This window comes from Culex quinquefasciatus, chromosome 3 (genome assembly GCF_015732765.1).
Source record: "Culex quinquefasciatus strain JHB chromosome 3, VPISU_Cqui_1.0_pri_paternal, whole genome shotgun sequence".
Lineage (NCBI taxonomy): Eukaryota > Metazoa > Arthropoda > Insecta > Diptera > Culicidae > Culex > Culex quinquefasciatus.
In genome coordinates this window covers 65,352,863-65,375,636 of record NC_051863.1, presented here as the reverse complement: position 1 = coordinate 65,375,636, position 22,774 = coordinate 65,352,863, and the positions used below count along the sequence as shown (strand labels likewise).

Sequence of the window (22,774 nt, the reverse complement as noted above, 5' to 3'; positions counted from 1 at the left end):
TTGCAAATGTGATTCTTGGTTTTAGGAAAAAAATATCTGTAAAAAATGTGTATTATCATCATTGATTATAAAAAATATCAAAAATTCATTGGTCGTTGCAAATTTTTCAAAAGCTTAATTTCTCCAACACAACAATATATTTCAAAAATCAATGAGGCATGATAAAATTTATTAAAACTAAATTTGGATTCAAATCACCTTACAAAAAAAAACACTATTTACGTTGTTGTTCAAATTTATAACAAAATATTTCAAAATGGTTTTAAAAATGTTGAAAAATGTATATTGAATAGTTTCAAATTCGTTACTTCTCAAATTTCAGTAAACTATTGAAATTTATGAAAAAAATAAAGTTTTGTTCCCTGATTTCTTGACTCATTTTGATATGTTTTTGTACATAAATGAAAAAAATATTTTCAGTGATCTTTCTTTTCGGTATGAATTATTTGCTTTGAACAGTTGTTCTCAAAAATTCCAATATTTTTTGCTTACTCATTTATTAAAAAATAAATTTAAATCATGATCTTCAAAACAGAAAAGCATCAATTTGTAGTAAAGAGAGTAAAAACTGAAAGAAGTTTAAATTTAGTGTCTTTTTATACATTTTTGACAAAAAATCTATATTTCAACGAATTGGATAATTTAGTTTTCCTGTGCCATTTTTCAGTTTAATATTTAATATAAAAATGATAAGAATTAATTTCAATTATAAAGAATGTTAGATTTTGAAAAACAAAAGACAAATTCAAATAAATGTTGGAACAGCAACATTTTATTGCAAAAAAAAAAAAAAAAAAACAAACAGAATGTTTCTTATTTAATTTTAGTTAAAACAGTTTTTTTAATTTATACACGCATTTTATTAGTTGAATATTTCATGAACAGCCTTGAGTTGAGGGCCGGTCATAGAACTATTTTGAAAAGCCGTCGCGGGCCGGATGAAATGGCTTTACGGGTCGGATCCGGCCCGCGGGCCGGACGTTGGGCAGGCCTGGTTTAGGCCTATGGTTCTTAAGCGAATCTCTCTTTAAAATAGACAATATTTTGAAAATGAGCGAAAGAACCGTTCAAAAGAGCGGCTCATTTTAAAGAGCGGCTCCTAAAACAGATCGTTTTTGAAAACCTCTACAAAATATATATAGAGCCACACTCAACGTTGCCAGATTATTTTGTGGGAGATCTTTATTTTCTTGAAAATAAATCTGTATTTTATCTGTATCTTGTCGAATTTGAAGCCATAGAAGACATTTTAATATGTTTAACAACAGATTTATGCTTTTAAGATATATTAAAGCATAAACTAATTACAAAATTTTTGAAACTTTCAAATATAACCATTTTAAAAAAATCTGTTTATACAGATTTTTGGGATCGAAAAATCTGTAAAATACAGATTTATCTGTATATCTGGCATGGCTGGCCACACCACTGACTCCGGCTCCGACTCCGACAACAATATGATTTTGAAACTCCAAACTATTTTCTTTAAAAGCCCAATCGATTATTTGTCGATTGCAACTCGAAATGATAAAATGGTTTGAAACAGTGCGGAATCACGACTCCAGATTAATTATGGGCCCGTTCCGGCAACTTTTTAATTGTGCTGTTTTCGTGGGAGTGGTTGAATACTTCTACAAACACTTTTTTAAAGCTAATTTGGTAAACAAAAAAAATCGATTTTCAATTGCATAATGACCGGATAATTAAAAGATTTCTGGAAAACCAAAGCTCGGTACTAACGTTAACTATTGTTCGTCTTACAATCGATTTTCAGCGGAATTTTGTTCATGAAAAGCCATGAAGAAAATCCTGAATGGCCACCCTACACTCAAGCTTATTCACTACATAGCAAAATGGATTAATTCTCACTCAATTTTCCACTTTCTCTCTCTTTCCCCCCCCTTTTCACAGCTCTTTGGGTCACTGGCCGAGTATCTGGAGCCGGTGGAGACGGACGTAACGCTGATTAAATTCTACAGCCAGGCGCTGCACTCGAATCTGCTGCGTCCCGGATCGATTCCGGCCCGGATAGCGAGTCACCACGTGCAGGCGTACCGTCAACGCAGTGCCAACCACGGGACGACCCAAGGTTCCGCCGAAGAAGCTAATGATAAATAAAGCTTGGCGCTGCGATTAGATCTATATACGGGTCATTCCAGGTCAACTGAGTACACTTTTGGACTCGACCTTCACCGATTTGGACCAAACTTGGAGGGAACGTTTATCTATCGATAGTTAACAGAAATCCCAAGTTTGGTGCTGATTGGACCATCCCTCTATTTTTGGCACCGCCCTCTTTTTTGGCGATTTTCTAAAAAACTTTTTTTTCTTTTAATCATAACTTTGCAACTATTTGAGCAAAAGACTTTCTACAGGTTGCATTTTATAGAAAATTGTCCAAGGAATTCGATAAAAATAAAATTTTAACCCTTAAAGGCCCACTTATATTATATTTTAACGTTTTATGTATAAAAATTCAGTTTTGACCAATTGATTATATTTTTATTTTTTTTTTATTTTATCGCCATCGTGTTTCCCGGACAATTTTACATAATAATCAATATAGACTTCAAACTAAAATGAACTATTGGCGAGATACAGTGATTTTACTGAAAAAAGTTTGATTTTGCACTGCACTCTGTCCTATTAATTCAAATTCGAAATAAGTTTCTCACATATAAAAACCGAATTATGTGAGATTCATTCCTTTTTGTTGAAAAGTACACCATGAACTTCCGAGTGCTGCGCAAAATCAAACTTTTTTTTAGTAAAATCGCTGTATCTCGTCAATAGTTCATTTTAGTTTGAAGTCTACGTTGATTATTATGTAAAATTGTCCGGGAAACACGATGGCGATAAAATAAAAAAAAAATAAAAATATAATCAATTGGTCAAAACTGAATTTTTATACATAAAACGTTAAAATATAATATAAGTGGGCCTTTAAGGGTTAAAAGTTTATTTTTATCGAATTCCTTGGACAATTTTCTATAAAATGCAACCTGTAGAAAGTCTTTTGCTCAAATAGTTGCAAAGTTATGATTAAAAGAAAAAAAAGTTTTTTAGAAAATCGCCAAAAAAGAGGGCGGTGCCAAAAATAGAGGGATGGTTCAATCAGCACCAAACTTGGGATTTCTGTTAACTATCGATAGATAAACGTTCCCTCCAAGTTTGGTCCAAATCGGTGAAGGTCAGATCCAAAAGTGTACTCAGTTGACCTGGAATGACCCATACTTTGTTGTTGACCTTTTTTTTCGTTCCCGTCTTGTTTCACAATTTCCAACCATTTGTTTAATATCGGGGGCTGGCTGCCCGTCAGGATCGGAACGTGGCGTCTTCGCGGTCGTCCGGTTCTGTGCTGTAATAGGATGTTACAGCGAATAAATCGAATTCTGCAAACAAACAAGCAAGCACACACGTGCTGGAACAACAGCAGCTGGTCGTCTGTTTCAGGCAAAAACGTGGTGGCTGCTGGGGGGAGAGGAAATTTGTGTGTTTGCTGACGTCGGGAAAAAAGGACATCTTCGGAATATATCTTGTAGCAGGGAAACTGCCATTTGTTTCGCCGAGAGTATTATTTACTCGAAGTGGCACACGTGTCACGCCTTGTTTGATTCGCTTTGATGCACACAAGATTAGCATTATTTCGGCAGACTAGCTTTATTTGCTTGCGAGAAATTCATCTAATTTCATACTCGCAGTATTGGTACAGATACAACATTCTGTTTCAGGCGAATTGAAACGATTCGAGATGATGATAATTTTTTGAAATTGATAACTGAACCTCTTCGAAACCATGGTTCCGAAAATTAAAACAACAACTATCAAGCTCAAAAAGGGAGTGTTTGTGTTTGAATTTTCCCTTTTTCACGAGCTTGAAAGTTGAGGGCTAATTTCTTAGAATCAAAAGTAGACTAAAGCGTCCAACTTCCCGGGTTTACAAAATTCCCGGGAAACGGGAAATTTTCAACAAATTCCCCGGGAATTATTTATAATCATTGAATTTACCTTTAAAATCTAACATCTAGTGCTTTTTCACTTGGAACACTATTTCATGAAATCACAAATGTTTGAAATATTTAAAGCGATTTTTTTAAATATGTGCAAAAAATCATGGTGCAAAAAGTGGTTTGAATTAATATTTTTTTCATTTTAACCCCTTTTTTGAAAAAAATTATGATATCAATTCAATTTTCATCCAATTTGGTCATGGTACACTCAACCCCCGTTGGTCGGTCTAAGTAAAACTAAAAAGTGACGAACTGTCACTTTTTACACGGCGCTCACGCACATTATCAAAACAAACATTTGGTAGTGTGTGTGAACTCCTTGTTAGAGGTGTGTCAAACTAAAAAGTGACCCCGTTCGTTTGACAACAGTTGGTGTCAAACCATTGGGGTTTGAGTGTAAACAAAAACGTTATATAAATCTCAATTTTGATCTTGGTCGGAAGGGGTTAATATGTTATTTTCAACTGATATAACAAAAAATTTTGCTTAAAAAGGTTGCCAAAAAAAGTTTATGTTCATTCCTTAATAGCTTTTTTTTTGCCGAACAAATAAGCAAGAGATAAATCTTGGTATGAAATTTACAGGCGAGCTGATTAGTTCAACATGAAAACTAGATTGTCATTAAAAAATCAAATTAATTTCCTCGTTATTTTTTGTAAACTTTTTAAAACATTGGTGCCAAAAAGTTAGGAAAATGTTATACTTCCGCTTGTAATTTGGGAATTCCTGGGAAGTTTACTAATTTCCCATTTTTTCCGGGAATTCCCGGGATTTATTTTTTCGGGACGGGAAATTGGAAGCTCTACAACATTTTTTGTCAGTACGCGCTTCAGTTTTATCAAGGTATGATAGATTTGGGTTCCCTGAACACGCTCCAATCGACATAATTGAAAAAAAAAATCAAATCCCGGGAATTTTGTTTTTCCAAAAACGGCAATTCCCGAAATTGGAAAAAAAATGTTGGTCTGAAAATTCAGATTTTGATGTGGAAATAGATTGACAATTAAATACTTAGAAATCCATAAAAAGAAAAAAAAAAGAAAATTCACCATCATTCAATTCATTTTTCTAGAAAAAAAAACTAGATATTTTGAATTAAAAATAAAATATCATTATAACACCAATTCCATTTAAAAAGAGTCAAAACCGAAAGAAAAGTTCTGCGGGTTCCTTATCCGAAACAATAAGACCCGTATTTTTTTTGTTTGGCTATTAAGGTAACCTACATTTTGAAAAATCAGTGATTTAAATAGTAGTTTATGCAACAAGTTGCAAAAAGAAGATTTTTTCAGCACAAGTTGTACAATTATTCTAGGAGGTTAACCAAGTTGAATAAATAAGACAAGTGCTGAAAAATCAAGTTCTGCAAAGATTTGCTTATAACATTTTTTGCAAATCCAAAAACACTTTTTGGATGAAATGTTATGCCAAACCTTTATGTGCTAAGTAAATTCACAAATCAAAACAAACTACTTTTAGATACTAGTACTGAAAAGTTCAACCTTTCAGCACCCATTTCAGTGCTGAAAAGTTGAACTTTTCGGCACTGGTATTGAGAGGTATTAAATTTCCATTAAGTTATTTTTGGTAGGGAAAAGTAGGCCGTTTCGTCGCTCAAGAATGATAGAAAAAGTAGGGGAAATTCTCGTATGAAATTTGATTGCAAATCCAAATTCAGCGACCTAAATAACTATAAGAAACCATACTTTGGCTTCCAAAACATATGCCGCATGTAAATAATAGGCCGTGCTTGTTAATTCTGGGAAATCTGTACACTTTTTTCTCACTAAAACTCAAATATCTTTGCGTTGGAGTATCGAAATTACGTTTTCTCCTCTAGAAAAATGTTCGTAGTGAAATTTCCTACATGCTACATTCATTAGTTTTACTGTAAAAATGTCCACCCAATTGTAAATAAGCATTTAACAACAAAAAAAGTAAACAAAACAACTTTTCGACATTAAATTGCCTGGCAGAACCCAAAACCTTAAATATTGGTCAATTATCGATAGTGCATCTTGATCCTTGGATAATAAACTATCATTTAAAAAGTGAGCACCTATATTGTTTGACAAAACCTTAAATTGGGGCAAGCTAATGCAACATTTTGGGCGCCCGAAATACGAACGGAGTGCTGGGCTCTCAGAATCAAAATAAGATTAAAAAAGATAGGAGGAACATACACCTTAGATTTATTGGTCCTTTATGTGAAATCGTCTCAGCTTTCGAATGGATTTGTCAGTTTTTCGATAAAGCGGGGCGCCGGCCTTCAAAAATGACTTTTAAAAATACATTGTTGTTTTATGGCTAAAAAATGTATGGAACGGTATTTTTCTGACAAGTGCATTCAAAAGCTCTGCTCATTTCCTTTCCAAAACACCCCTAAACATCAAGGATTCGTTGATGTTTTGCAAAGTTATTAGCAATTTTGTAGACGCGCCTAAGTCAAAAAATTACCAATTAAAAAAAATTTTTTAGCTTCGTGGCGCCGAGGTGAGGACAAATTCAACCAACCAAACATGGTTTCTTTCATAACTTGGTGGGGGCTATTGAAAAAGTACATTGCTTTTGATTTTTGAGTACCTTGTGTAAATAGTGGTCCACTTTCAGCGAGAATTACTCATTGTTCAAAAAAGCAAAATATAGAGAATTTTCTCTGCTTTTAAAAAATATGTTGTTCAAAAGTGGCCAAACATGTGCACTTCAGTTTTAAAAACTGAATAACTGCGACTATTTTCAAAAAACTTACCTAAAAATGGCTTTAACTTAAAGACGCTGCACTTTATCAAAATTTCACTGATGTATTTTTTGATTGCAAATTCAATTTTACATTGAAAAATGAAGTTGACAAATTTTTGCGACCAATATTTCGTTTTTTGAAAAATTATCAGTATTGATTCAAAAATTCATAACTCATTTTGGACATTCTGGAAATTTCTGTAATGTTGACATCTGATATCCTCTAAAACATATGAGCAGTTCTCAACGAAATCGGTCTTTTTTTAGAATTTTAATTTTTGTATTTTTTAATCCTACTGAAACTTTTTTGGTGCCTTCGGTATGCCCAAAGAAGCCATTTTGCATCATTAGTTTGTCCATATAATTTTTCATACAAATTTGGCAGCTGTCCATACAAAACCGATGTATGAAAATTCAAAAATCTGTATCTTTTGAAGGAATTTTTAGATCGATTCGGTGTCTTCGGCAAAGTTGTATGTTTTAGGGGACATTTAAAGCCAACATTTCAGAAATTTCCAGGTTGTTCAAAAAAAACTGTGACCGAGTTATGAATTTTTGAATCAAAACTGATTTTTCAAAAAATCGAAACATTGGTCGCAAAAAATTTTCAGCCTAATTTTTCGATATTAAATCAAATTTGCAATCAAAAAGTACTTTATTGAAATTTTGATAAAGATATCTTAGCAACGAATGGTCCGATTAACAATGTTAAAGCATGAAACATTCGTGAATTTTCCCGACCTTTTCGATAAATATTTTCAAAATTTTTGAATCAAGACTAGCATTTTAAATGGGCCAAATATTCAATATTACGCCCTTTTAAAATGTTAGTCTTGGTTTGATAATATTTTTTTTCGAATAGATCGAAAAAATTTACGAATGTTTCATATTTTAACATTGTAAATCGGACCATTCGTTGCTGAGATATCGACATTACAAAATGGTGGGTTGTTTGGGCGATACTTGGAAAACATCAATTTTCATGTTTTTAAACATTTGCATGGCAATATCTCAGCAACTAAGGGTCATTTCAACATTGTTCAAAAAAGCAAAATATAGAGAATTTTTTCTGCTTTTAAAAAATATGTTGTTCAAAAGTGGCCAAACATGTGCACTTCAGTTTTAAAAACTGAATAACTGCGACTATTTTCAAAAACTTACCTAAAAATGGCTTTAACTTAAAGACGCTGCACTTTATCAAAATTTCACTGATGTACTTTTTGATTGCAAATTTGATTTTATATCGAAAAATTGAGTTGAAAAATTTTTGGGACCAATATTTCGATTTTTTGAAAAAAATTGTGTTGATTCAAAAATTCATGACTTGGTCAAAGATTTTTTGCACAACCTGGAAATTTCTGAAAAGTTGGCATTTGGTGTCCTCTTAAACATATCAAAAAATGAAAAAAAAAAATAAAAAAAGTTTTTTTGGCAAATCAAGTTTTAGTGCGGTCCCCCTAGTCTTAGTAAACAATGTCTTATGAGTTGTATATTTTAGTAAAAAGTTCGTGTAAATCTTTGTCAAGACAAAATGATGTATTCAGCAGCAAAATTAATACAGACTTTTTCCAGAAGAGACGCAGACACTGCTTAGCAATGTGGCAACCAGGCGATATGCATGCTGCGCGACTCTCGCGCGTAAGCAAAAAGATTCGGCCTTTGAGGTTTGGCAAGGTTCACGGCATAACTTTAAAAGTACTTCACTAAACAGAATAAAATTTAATAGGGTCTTAGGGGACCCCAAAAGGAACATAATAAGGCGGATCCGGCCAAAATCAGTTCAGCCAGTTCGGAGATAATCGTGTGGAAAAAAAATTATATCTACACACATCCCCACAGACATTTGTTCGTGAAGGTATATCTGAGAGATGTATTTAAGAAGTTCATTTTTTGAGTGATTTTATAGCCTTGCCTCAGTGAGGTGAGGAAGGCAAAAAATTGAAGTACATTTTTATTCAGCAAATCACATTTTATTTTAAGGATGCTTTCAAATGCACAAGTCAGAACCCCTCTGCTATCAAAATTAAATATGGGTAATTCTCTACCAACTCACACGAAATCGGGAAAAGTTGCCCCGACCCCTCTTCGATTTGTGTGAAACTTTGTCCTAAGGGGTAACTTTTGTCCCTGATCACGAATCCGAGGTCCGTTTTTGATATCTCGTGACGGACGACCCCTTCCATTTTTGAACATGCGAAAGAGGTGTTTTTCAATTTGCAGCCTGAAACGGTGATGAGATAGAAATTTGGTGTCAAAGCGACTTTTATGCCCGATTTGATGGCGTACTCAGAATTCGAATAAACGTATTTTCGTCGAAAAACACTAAAAAGTTTTAAAATTCTCCCATTTTCCGTTACTCGACTGTAAAAATTTTGGAACATGTCATTTTATGGGAAATTTAATGTACTTTTCGAATCTACATTGTCCCAGAAGGGTCATTTTTCATTTAGAACAAAATTTTTCATTTTAAAATTTCGTTTTTCTAACTTTGCAGGGTTATTTTTAGAGTGTAACAATGTTGTACAAAGTTGTAGAGCAGACAATTACAAAAATTTTGATATATAAGGGGTTTGCTTATAAACATCACGAGTTATCGTGATTTTACGAAAAAAAGTTTTGAAAAAGTTACTTTTTGCGTTTCTCTTTGTTTCGTCGTCCGTGTCTGTCGCGAGTGACCATGAATGGCCATGATCGATGACGACCAACTTTTTCAAAACTTTTTTTTCGTAAAATCGCGATAACTCGTGATGTTTAGAAGCAAACCCCTTATGTCTATATATCAAAATTTTTGTAATTGTCTGCTCTACAACTTTGTAGAACATTGTTACACTCTAAAAAATAACCCTGCAAAGTTAGAAAAAACACGAAATTTTAAAATGAAAAATTTTGTTCTAAATGAAAAATGACCCTTCTGGGACAATGTAGATTCGAAAAGTACATTAAATTTCCCATAAAATGACATGTTCCAAAATTTTTACAGTCGAGTAACGGAAAATGGGAGAATTTTTAAAACTTTTTAGTGTTTTTTCGATGAAAATACGTTTATTCGAATTCTGAGTACGCCATCAAATCGGGCGTCTAATTTTATATAAAAGTCCCTTTGACACCAAATTTCTTTCTCATCACCGTTTCAGGCTGCAAATTATTGAAAAACACCTCTTTTTCACATGTTCAAAATGGAAGGGGTCGTACCGCCCCTCCGTCACGAGATATCAAAAAAAGGACCTCGGATTCGTGATCAGGGACAAAAGTTACCCCTTAGGACAAAGTTTCACGCAAATCGAAGAGGGGTCGGGGCAACTGCTGTGTGAGTTGGCGGAGAATTACCCATATAAAAGCTGTAAATACCACTCAGTTTTATACCCAAAATTGCAAGTTTATCTAAACAATTCCTTGACAATGTTTGTTATACCAAGGATACGGATTTTTGCTCCGCAACAGTTGGTAGCCTTAGCCTATTCTACATCGTGAAGCCACTTTAGTCTGTAAAAATTGAATGTTTCGATATTTGGTACAATGCATATTAGGGTGGTCCAAATCCGGGCTTTCTCGGGGCTACCCCCTGAAGTCAACGATTGGCCCATTTTTAGGCTAAATTCCAAATTTGAGCTCATTCTGACCACGGGAACCCCTCCCACTAATCGCTTGATGTTTGAATGGGAAAAATCGTTAAAAAATTATCAAGTAACGTCATGATTCGAATTCCCGGACGCTTCGAAACCCAGACACTTCATCTTGTTTTATCAATTATTTGGATATAAGTTCGCATTATGAATGCCAAAACTGTGTTATGTGATGGACTCCAACATCAACTTTCATTTAAAGTTTGTTTGAACGCTGTAGTTAATGCCAAAACAATTAAATACAATAAAATTATAAGTTTACCAAAAATGCGAAACATTTCACTTGAAATATTTCATAGACGTTCGAAGCACCGGGAAGGCAAAGCAGAAATTTATGGTTACGATTTTCTTAAATTCTAGCAAATTTTTATATAAAGTATCGATTGTTTTGATGTTAACAGCTTATTTGAGACCTAAAGAATGCCATTCACTAACATTTCAGTCCAAATTTGTGCGATTCATAAGTAAAATCGAGTGTCCGGAATTCGAAGCAAAAGTGTCCGGATTTCGAATCAGCTTTTATCAGTGTCCGGGATTTGAAGCACAACAAGTCATTTTAATTTTGAAATTCTGATGAAAAATTGTTTGAAAAGACATATTTTGCATGCATTTTCTTGAAACTGACTGTTTATACTACATCCTGATGATATTTCTACATTTCCAACTTATTACATGATTTTATGCCAGCTATAACAAAAATGATATGCTACTAAGTGTCCGGATTTCGAATCATGATGTTACGCACGCACATGCATTTCAAAATAATTGTTTCTAGGTAGCCCCTTAGAGCCGTCTGCGCAAAAACGGCAATTTTCGAGAACTAATAACTTTTCAGCAAAAAATCTTAAAAATATGATGTCTTCGTTAAGTTATTCCAAATTTTATGAAGGTAATGAAAATTGGACGTCTATTGCGCCTTCCACAGGTAAAAACTGAAACAGTTGCTTTGCTCCATACATTTTTACAATCTTCCCCATACAAACTTCGCGTGGTCAGAATAAGCTCAAATTTGGAATTTAGCCTAGTGATGGGTCAATCTTTGATTTCAGGGGGCAGTCCAGAGAAAGCCCGGATTTGGACCACCCCAAATGCATGTTGAGTAAGTACTGCTCAAAACAAATTGAGCGGTAGAGGATTGATTCGCTGATTGAACCACTGAATTGCGGCGAAATTCACAATCACATGGATTTGCTTTAGGAAAATTGATTAGCGCCTCCATTCCTAGAAACCAAAAACCAGAATTTGGCAGAATTTGTTCGCCAAGCTCCCACCACGTTCACCGAAAATTGGCGGGAAATTCCACTGACCTTGTTGTTCATGGTGGATGTGGCAAATTTCCACTGAAGTTGGGGTGTTTTATTCTTGGCTTTTCGTTTTTAAAATTTGACAAACATTCATCAATGAAATGAACTGCTACGCCTATAGACATAATTCATTAGAGCCTTTCCAGCAGTCACGTAATCGTACGCCACAGAAACACCCCGTGGGGTAGGGTGGTAACGAATAGTTGCGTGACCGTAGGAAATTGTCACGTCGTAATTGGGTGCATGACCGGACTGATTAAACTCAACGCTGCGATGACACCTCGAATCGTAATGTCCAATTCAGAGTGTCGTTTCCGAAACAGTACAATCGGACTGCCGCTGCTGGTGGAACATTCTCTGTATTTTTTTATGCTAATTGTCTTGTAAAACTGGGTGCCTCATTGAACTATATTACGTGGCGGACATTTTTTATGATATTGATTTTAATGTCTAAAGGTTACGCAGTTGAAAAAGCAATCAATGATTTTTGGAATAATAAATCGTCGATTGCACCCACTTTTCCGCTTGGTTCTGCCAAAACAGCGTAAATTATTCCGCTTCTAATTGCTCTAAATTGACGCAAATGTCGCAACCTGCTGCGAATCACCAGGACAACCAAAAATAAGCCCGCAACGAATGACAGTGGCACGTGCAACAACCAAGTGCTCCATAATGAATGACTGTTTGCACGGTTTGGTTTTCCGAGTTTGGGTCTCATTAATAATTGACCGTGACAAATGCCCACTCATTTGGGCCCTGATTTCGAGGGATTCTCGAGCCAGATTGGTCTTTTCGTCAAATTTTGTCAAATGATTGTCGATTAATTTTTATAAGCGAGAGATTACAAACTGCTTTAAAAGAAAAATCATGTCACGTTACACGACATAAACCTCAGGTGTATAATAGCGTGTACGTTGCAGTTTTTCCTTAGAAGAAGAGAAAATCTCGAGGAAGAAATATGTAACTACAAGTGGAGGAAACTTCACACGCCCATACCAACTGGCGGGGAAACTTCATCCGCACGTAATTGAAAGTATTTACACACCCAAGTGAGCGTGAAGTTCGTTTGGACGACGACGCCACGTGATGACGAAGGTGGCGGGATTACACCCTGGTACAGGAAGTAAGTTGGCAAGAATGTATGAAATGTTCGCGGTGAGTTGAGGCAACTGGGTTCAAGTATCAAACTCTTTTTAGAACTCGGTGTTGTTGTGTTGTTGTGTCAACGTTCTTTGGATTCAAAAAAAAACTCTTCACTTCATACAATCAATTTAGAACTAACTTGAAATTTGTTCAATGCACAGTGTTCGGAATGGCAAAATTAAGTGGTATAAATTGATAACTCTTTTATTTGACGTCCTAGCCTAATGGTGTCTTCCGAAGAGTTGTTGTACTTCATAAGGGCTATCTTTTAAAGTTATTGACATACAGGGTGACGACCTTTCAGGGTGTCAACCAAAAACTAACTTTGTTGGATGACGTTGTAGGGCGTTGGTGTCTTGGGCAAAGTTGTAGAGGAAAAAATTTCATGAAAGTTTGTTGAAGGCGCCAAATTTGTAGCTCTTAATCTACTCGAGATATACGCCATTTTTTGCAAAAATGGTAAAAAGCACTTTTTTGGTGATAACTCAAAATGTTAGCATTTTAGCGGCCTACTATGTTCTGAAGAGTTATTTTTGACATAAAGTTACACTCTGTGAAGATCTTGGGAGTTATCTACTTCAACTCACTGAAACGAACGATCGAGGAGAACTGGAGAGAAACCATCCGGAAGATGTCCTACCTCATGTGGCTCTTCAAGCCACGTGACCTCTTATCAGGAGATCTAGCGAAACACCATTCGCAGCTTCCTTCGTGAGTCAGCTGGACAACCCACCAAACCTTAGTGGGATTCCGGCGCTGTACCCGTGCCACAACCAACGGCAACAGAACTCCACGGGTACTTCAGGAGAACACTAACCACGCCAAAAATCATGAACGAGCACCCGGCTGTAGCGTGGAGGTCAGTCTGGCGCAACATCAGGAGCAGAATACCCACATCTGCGGAGAAGACCACTTTCTATTTGCTGGTCAACCGGAAAATACCACACGCTGAATTGCTGTTCCGACAGTGACATACTGGACAGTGGAACGTGTCAACATTGTCTCAGTCTCAATCAAAATAAGGAACAATTTTGAATCGAAGGATTAGTTTCAATTTGTTTTTGATACCAGAGCTCAACAATATTGAAGCTAACAGTAAAATCAGGGCGCTAAAGCTTTTTATTTTCTATATAAATTTTGTGTTAGATCCAGATTGTTCTTTTACTCTAGCATCACTAGATTTTGCAGTTAGTTTAGTTTGTTAAAGGGTTCTTTAAAAACTACAAAAACATGTACATTTAAATAAAATGATCTAAATAAACGTTTTTACAAAAGAAAATCAACACTGATTTAAAAAAATCGAAATGATGGTCCCAAAAAAATTTGAACTAAAAGCCATTTTTAGGTAACTTTTTTGAAAATAGTAGCAGTTTTTATTTTTTTTAATTAGTGCACATGTTTGCCCACTTGTGAAAAAAATATTTTTGAAAAGCTGAGAAAATGCTCTACATTTTTCTTGTTTGAACTTGGTTGATTCGACCCTTAGTTGCTGAGATATTGCCATGCAAAGGTTAAAAAAAGGAACATTCATGTTTTCTAAGTCTCACCCAAAAACCCACAATTTTCTAACGTCGATATCTCAGCAACTAATGGTCTGATTTACAATGTTAAAATATGAAACATTCGTGAAATTTTCTGATTTTTTCTAAAACAATATTTAAAAAAAAAATAAATCGAGACTTACATTTCAAAATTGCCAAACTTTCAATATTACGCCCTTTTGAAATGTTTCGATTTTTTTTAAAATCTGTATTGATTCAAAAATTGATAACTCGGTCAAAGATTTTTTGCACAACCTGGAAATTTCTGAAAAGTTGGAATTTTATATCCCCTTAAACATATCAAAAAAAATAAAATAAAAATAGTGTTTTTTTTGCAAATCAAGTTTTAGTGACAAAAAGTTAAATTGAAAATCACAATTTTTTTAACCGTGTATCTTTTTTTTCCAGTGTAGTCCTTATCAATACCTACAACTTTGCCGAAGTAACCAAATCGATCGAAAAATTCCTTTAAAAGATACAGACTTTTGAATTTCCTTGCATCATTGTTGTATGGACAGCTGCCAAATTTGTATGAAAAATTATATGGACAAACTATTGATGCAAAATGGCTTATTTGGGCATACCGAAGGCACCAAAAAAGTTTCAGACAGATTAAAAAATACAAAATCAAAATTAAAAAAAATACCGATTTCGTGGAGAACTGCTCAGTTAGTAAACAATGTGGATAAAATATCTTTAAAAAATGTTTATTGATTAAACCATTTTTCTCGAATGAACGCTGTTGAAATTGATCTGAACGCGGTTGAAAAGAAATTACCATTTTTTGTGGAATTTAAAAATTCCGATTGTTCCAACATCATCCGTCATAAACCCAATACAGAATCCGTTTCCTAGTAGACATCTGGACCCAGAGTTCAGTTGACTTGTGACGAGATTTAGCCATAAATGCGGGTTCTCCAAAGCCCTGTCACAATTCTCCCCCCAGCTTCCAACAACCCGTAGCGCCAGCGAATTCCGCTGGGAAATCTGATGGCCATTCTGGCGTGGGAGACAATTGCCGTGTGGGTGGGGTGGCTGGGGCTGGGTGGTGTTTATGAGCTTATGCTCCACTGCTTTTCGCTTCGTTGCGGTGCGGTTTTCTGCTGTTGATGTTAGGAGCTATTGTGGGCCATAACTATAGGTAGCTATAGCTTGCTTTAGTGGATTCCGGTTGCTGGATTGCAGCCAACCAACAGCGGATGGCGGGTCCAGAGAATTTCCTCCTGGCAACCGACGGTGAAATGACCGGAATGAGATCAGTCTCATGTTTCACCGTGAAATGTGATTTCGGGTTGTTTTCCGTAGCACGGTGAATGGAAGGGAAGTGAAGGTACAGAGAAGAATTTTTTTGCTTATTTTTGCTGAAATGAATATTTTGTTACATAAAGCGGTGGAAAACTTTTGGTACAGCCATCCCTCATATTCGGAACAGTCTACAGATCGGCCAATGTTCAAAAAATCATAGTAAATCAATGATTGAACTTAATGATTCGCTTTTACCTTCATTTGAAAGCTTTTCTTGCGATCTTTCGAATGCTGTATCGAACAACTGCAAATTTTAACTTTTATACCAAGTTTTTGAAGAAAAACTTTGACCCTTGAAATCCACAAATTCGGAACACTTTTTCCTTACGGATGTAAACAAACTTTGCTTCTCTCCATGAGTACATAATTTTTACAAAATAATGACTTCAGGCACTAACACCAACGAAACTCATGCTTAGTTATGTTTTATGAATGGTCTGATAACTTTATTTGTAAAAATATCAGTGAAAATCAGGTGTTCCACAATTGTGGAAGGCACAATAACATTCCACAATTATGAAACAGGCAATTTGGAGGCAGTGTTTTGCTGCTCTGGATAAAATAGTCTTGAAAAGAGGTTTTTTATTCAAAAAGTGCTACTTTTACCCATGAAATAGCAAGAGAATTTCCAAATGAAGGTCCTAAAAATAGGAGGGTCGACAGAAAAGCTGCATTTTGCATGTTGTTGACAAATTACCACAAAAGTGTTCCGAATTTGTGGGTGTTCCGAATATGTGGGATGACTGTATTAAAACATTTAAAGCATTTTAATTCGAAGAATGAACTTGAAATCAAATGTGCGCTTGTTTTTACACAACCTATGTTTGGCGGTTGCCTTGTCAAAATTGTCGAAAAAGAAATATAAATTTTACAAAATGAATTAAAATTGTATCAACCCTTTACAACCCAACCCCGCCTCTACCGCCTCTAGGCGGGCTTCGATCTAAAAAATCGCCAAAAATCAAATTTTCAACCAATTTTCAATTTTCAATTCAATTTATTTTGTTAGTAAATAATCAATTTACAATTCCGTATTTCTTTTAACCTAATAGAGTTTTGGAGTTCCTTTCAACTATGATTTGAACTATAATTCATTTTGATGTAATTGGATATTCTAACAATGGATTTGGCAAGAAAAGGAAAAAAAATAAAAAAATAAACCTTCTAGATTTGCTAAGGAAAAGGATGGAAATAGAAAAGCTTAAAACTAAATCACAGTATGTTTTGTCTATTGACGTCGAAAATCTTCGCTGCACAAGGCAGCTTATCCGTTGTAGATGTACTTCATCATCAGCTCACTGAGAGCTTGGAATTGTTCTGCCTTGTTTCGGCAGGCACGAAAGCGCGTGAGCATCTCTCCAGCAAGGGCGAAAACTCAGGAAGCGTGAAGAGATCATCACCGGTAACATCAGCTTGTCCCGGGGGAGAACCGCCCCCAGAAGCGGCTACTCTAGGGAACGCTGGGTTGGTCGATGGAACCGCTCCGCCACCAGCTGCTGCAGCGGTCGAGCTTGAAGTCTTTGGAGGTTGGCGGGACGCTGGCGCTTTCTTCTTCTTGTCCTGCTCCTCGAGGTACTTTTTCCGTGCGGCACAGCCACGGAAATTCACCGTGTGGTTTCCACCACAGTTCGCGCACTTGACGCGCGCTTTGTGCTGCTGGGCGTTTTTCCCCAGTTGGTCTTTCCGCGGAAGATTGCATCTTTCGGTGTAGTGGGTCTCACCGCACTTTACGCACCGGGGTGGGAGATTGCAGTTTTTTGAGCCGTGTCCGAATTTCTGACAGCGGTGGCATTGGGCTGCGTCGGCCGGATTCTTCGTGTAGAACCGCCACGTCACAAAGAAGCCGTCCAGTGCTTTGATCCGCCGTAAGTCCTGGATTTTGACGGACCCGCGATCGAAGTACAGGAGGTACAAGGTGTACGTACCTGTCACTGTAGTCGATTTTGAGAGCACCTTTATCTCTCGAGGCTTAACCTTAACGCCCGTCAGGTGTTCTTCCAGGTCGGAGATCGAGCGGTCCGGATATCCCTGAAGGACGATCTTCACTGGAACCTTCTCTGCAGGGTCAAATGTAAAGAATTTGAAGTTTCGCAACTTCAACTTCTTCACCACCAAGTCGAAATGCAGCTTTTTGTGGGTAATTACTTTCACAGAAGTTTTGCTAATTCGTTGCTGGTGGGAACGTTGGAAGTGGTTGTCGTCGCAGTGCTGGTGGGCTGCAGCTGCTGCTGCTGCTGGCTGGAAGTGCTTCCGGATGCCCGGGTCGATTGTCTCGTCCGTACCGGGGACTCAAGTGGACGGTATGACACCCTCCCGTGCGCGATGGCGGTCGATGCGGCATTGGTGTGTTTACCTTTCTGCACTTTGCCGATAGATGAACTTCGCGGGTTTTTCGAGGCCGCACTCGAACTGCCTCGGCCACGGCTGCACTATGGGGTATTTCCATATAAGCGAGCGGCCAAAAATATTTTTTTGCTTTTTTGTGACTTTTTTGTGTTGTTTGTACTTAGTATAATGAAAACAAATGAATTTTGATATTTTTCCAAAAAAAAAGTTTAATTTTCGTTTTTTTCATATATTTGAGGCCACATGCATTAAAGTGGTGAATTTTAATATTCTTGCTCTGTCTTTTTGATGCACGGAATGGCGGTTTATGCTATGTTAAAGTTTCTGATTTACGTTCAATCTCCCTCCCCTTCTTCTTGAGTTAAAATCCACCTCTCTTTGAAGACCCTCCCCTCCTCTCCCCTTCCAATTAAAATTTGATTTTTACGGTGTTTTAGAATTTTAGACGGTTTATTTTATGGAACATTGTATGGATTCTCGTCCACGTTTGTTTGTTGATCCACTTGCAAAATTCACGTTTTCCACGATAAATTCTTCTAAATCAAAATCACTATGGAGCTGATTGTCGTTAGATTACTTAAAATATGAACTTCTTCTATGGACTTTTGTATACCTCGTTTTGAAGCTACAGAACAGCATGCGTAGTTTTTCCTCTGTGGTTTTTCCCTGAGTTGATCATGTGATGGTTCTGCAATGTTGTAATTCTTACAAATATACTCGAAAGCAGTTCTCACGTTTTCAGAATAGTGCTTCGTTATATCGTACAGGGACACTGCGGTATTATTATCCATACTTTCAAAAGGACACAAAAACGAACTGATATGAATATTCGACGAATCGTTTCTGTAAAATACTTAGAATAGGAATTTCTAATTTTATTAAACGTACCTAAGTACCAACAAAGTCATGAATATCAAATCAATTTCAAAACATACATAGCAGGTACGTCATTTCTGCCTCCGCAGGTAAATAATGTGATTTTAACCAAGCGTATACGCGAAATCATTAATTTTCTTGCATGAATAAAAATGTTCAAAATGGCATAACTCAAAAAGTGCACATAAGTGCACTTTGAAATTTGGAGACAAGTTAGGACATGGTTCAAATTTTAAGCTGCAAAATTTTCAGATCGCACAAATGCACACAAAAAAAAGTACTCCATCAACAAAGTTGAAAAAAAACTAAATTTTGAATAAAAATCCATCTTTTTTGATTTTTATTATTTTTTTTAGCCTGTAAAAGTGTGTTTTGTAAAATGTTATTGAAAAGCTGAATCAATTACCTTTCTGAATATATATAATGATGCAGGAAAAAATACATAAACAGCTACACAGTACAACTATGAAAAATAATCATTTTTATGTAAAAAAAACATGTTTTTTCTTACCATTTTCGCCTTTGAAGGTCTGCAATTCAGTGAATATTGAACCTACAACTTTCAAACTCCGGATTTTTCTTAGTTAGAATGTTTATTTTCGAAAAAAAATACCAAAAAAATAATTAGAGTATGTCGGTTTTTCGATTTATGGCCGCCTGAAACCCCATAGTGGGCTGGCCCTTGGCATGCTGGAGGAGCAAACTCGCGGGTAATCACGGTAAATTACGGCGAAAAAATTGAAAAGTCTGAAGAGCTCCGAACACTTGACTGTTGCTGGCTGGTGTTGCCAGTCCCGAATGGCATGTTGACAACCAATTTTTAATCTTAAAAAAGCATTGGAAAGGAAAACTCTTAAAATTTAAAAAAGTTTTAAGGTTTGAAGTTTGACTTGTTTTGTGTGACTTTTGCAATGTTTTTAAAAATGTCTTTTTAGGGTCCTCAACAACTTCTTAAAGATTGACATTTGGCTCAGGTTTTCAGCTAAGCAAATTATAATTGGAGAAAAATGAGGAGAGTTTTTATGAATCAGTTAAAATCATTTTTTCATGAAAAGGCTTGTAAATTATGTTATGGTTGGGTTTAGATCTTTGTGCTAAATAGTGGTTCGCAAAACATCCTCAATTTTGAAATATCAAAGTGGAACCAATTTACTGTTCGCCAGAAGTAGAGAGTATTGTAATCGATCATTGAAAATTGTTTTATTTTTTGGAAGAATGAGAAATGAGTGGCTTTTGAGGACATGAATTTCATGCCAAGAAATCTTGAGAAAGTTGAATGCGAGATCGTCATTTTTATAATTATGAATGGAAGATATTTATGGAGTCGATGCTTCCATCCGAAAATTGTCTTTTTTGTTTAATTCCGTTTGAAAACCTACTGGTTTAGTGAAAATCTTCTCTGTTTGTTGCAGGATTCCAAAGCTTTTCTTACCAATCAAAACTATAAAATATACACAATTTTCCAGTCAAAAACAAGACTAAATAAAACTCATACTACGGATTATAAAACAGCAAATTTACCAGTACACTAAAACCCCGATTTACGCTCAGGCGTTACGCTTTGTATTTCGTTGATTTCTCTGGAACGACGCAATATTTTTGCAATCTTTTTAAAGCGATTTATAGGTCTTGTGCAGATCTACAAATTGTTTTCAAAAGAATGTAAAAACATTACACTGTTTTGGGGAAATCAACCAAACAAAAAGCGTAACGCCTGCGCGTAAACGGGGGTTTTAGTGTAAGAAAAAAGTCATGCTTGTGCTTGAACAGACTCCTACTTTTTAGATGTAAATAAAGTGGGATCTTCCGAAAATCACGCGTTACTCATTCTCTCTATTCATCACCCAGGTTTAGACGTTTATCTAAATAGCAGTTGCCAATTTTTAAGTTTTTAATGAAAATATAAGTAAATTTAATGTACAATTATGGACACATTGTTGCGCCACCCACACAACATTGTACCATAATCATGCAGCTAATGTTGTTCTGGTGTCCTTCCATGCCATCAATCAAACTCAATCCACACACGATGATGCTGATGGAAATAACGCAATTCCAGTGTCACGTGTGTCATATGACCACAGAATGAAAGCAACAAACCCGTGGCTCCAGCCAGCAGTCCAGCGACGAGGTCGCGCAGAAATAATTTGAATTTTAATTTCTCATTGCTCATATCACAGAACAAGCTCCATCAGCCAGTGCAAATATCAATACTACAAAAGCTTTAGGATGACCGATTGGTTTTGGAATGATTGGAAAGAGATCATAAATATCCACCTGTTCGCAAAATCCTAGAATTGTTAGGGAGCTTTGTTTGCATCAACTTCATCTAGTTTTAAAATATTTTAAAACATGAATTTTATTTCGCAATGTTTTGCTGGGTTTTATATCGTTCTAAATTTGGATTGAACACAGTTTAAGATTTTTTCAAGGTCTAAACTGAATTCTATTTTTCCCGGGGTCACCCTAGAAAACCCCTTGCATCTACTTTGGCAGACGCTGGCCAACAATGAATGATTGGAATACCCCGCTCGGACACCGCGGTCTTCGCGCCGTGTTCCAGTATAGTGACAAAGAGCGTCAATGGTCACGTTACGAGCAGTTGCAATTGTCGTAACGGCAGCGCGTACTCGCCCGCCGTCAGCTCTGGAGACGTAACGTATATACCTAATTGTGGGGGTTGACAGTTTGCGCTGCTATCTTACCATTATGCTGATAAGGTCTATCTTTGCCTGTACAGAGATGTGACCTTCGCGGCATGCGCCTGATGGCAATCAATATCTCCCTGGAAGGGCGAGATTTGATCGGTGTTATTTAGTTCGATTTCCATCAGGTACATGCTTTCATGATGTTATCTTCGAATTGTTATCAGGACTTTTTTTTATTTAACGTAATTGAAGCATCTGAATAGTGATTATTTGGCATTACTATTTCAGTGGATTATAATTTAGTTTCATTTTGAAAAACCCTTTCATGTTCATTTTGGTTCCTATCTAAATGTAAGGATGGAATTTCATATTATTATTCATGTAAATTTATATACAATTCAGACACGATTATTCTAAGGTTTCTTAGGAACTTTGAATAACACCGACCAACAATATTTCTGCGCAGGCTCAACTTGAGGGGAAGCATGAAGTTTAGGATACCCAGAAGCACGTTTATTTTGAATGTTTCAAAAATATTTAGACAGGGCCGAATGGTTTTCCTCCAACGTTTGTAAGGAGAATTAGTGCTGTTCGCTACTCCAGTAAATTGCATGCAATTTTTGACTGTATTCAACAGCGACGAACCACCCTAATTATCCATATAAACTTTGGAGAAAAAAGGTGCAGGTGGTTATGTTTTACATGACCAATATGACAAAGAACTTAGTACAAAACTCAAAAAATCATGCTATTTTTATTTATATTTTTTAATTCTTTGCCAATTTATTTATTCCTGAATAATTAATTCTAATTAAATATTTTCAAAAAATGGCAGCTCTGTGGATATAAATTGCCCATATTGCCCCAAGTCGAATGGTTCGATAAATGTACCCCCGGTAGAACCTTCTCCAAGGTACTGGCCACTCCGGGTGTGGCCAATCCTGTTAAAATGGCCATTTTCACTACCAGTATCAAAAACCATGAATTTTGGTACCCATATTGCCCCAAGTCGAATGGTTCGAAAATATCCCCCTGGTAGAACCTTCTCCAGGGCACTGGCCACTCCGGGTGTGGCCAATCCTGTCAAAATGGCCATTTTCATTACTAGTATCAAAAACCAAGAAGTTTGATACCCATAATGCCCAAAACCGTATGGTTCGGTAAATGTCTTCCCGGGAGTACCTCCCTGAGGGCACTGGCCACTCCAGGTTGTGGCCAATACTTTTTAAATGGCCATTT

At 36.2% G+C, this 22,774-nt stretch overlaps 1 protein-coding gene across 1 annotated transcript in view; it reads left to right on the top strand.

The window, feature by feature from the left end:
• Positions 1-2,146, top strand: part of LOC6053704 (RNA polymerase II-associated protein 1) — an 82,977-nt gene extending 80,831 nt beyond the window's left edge. Inside the window, exon 8 of the mRNA XM_038259723.1 lies at positions 1,912-2,146. Coding sequence (XP_038115651.1) covers positions 1,912-2,118 — 207 coding nt within the window. The 3' untranslated portion in view covers positions 2,119-2,146. The remainder of the gene's footprint in view (positions 1-1,911) is intronic.
• The last annotated feature ends 20,628 nt before the right edge of the window (positions 2,147-22,774 follow it).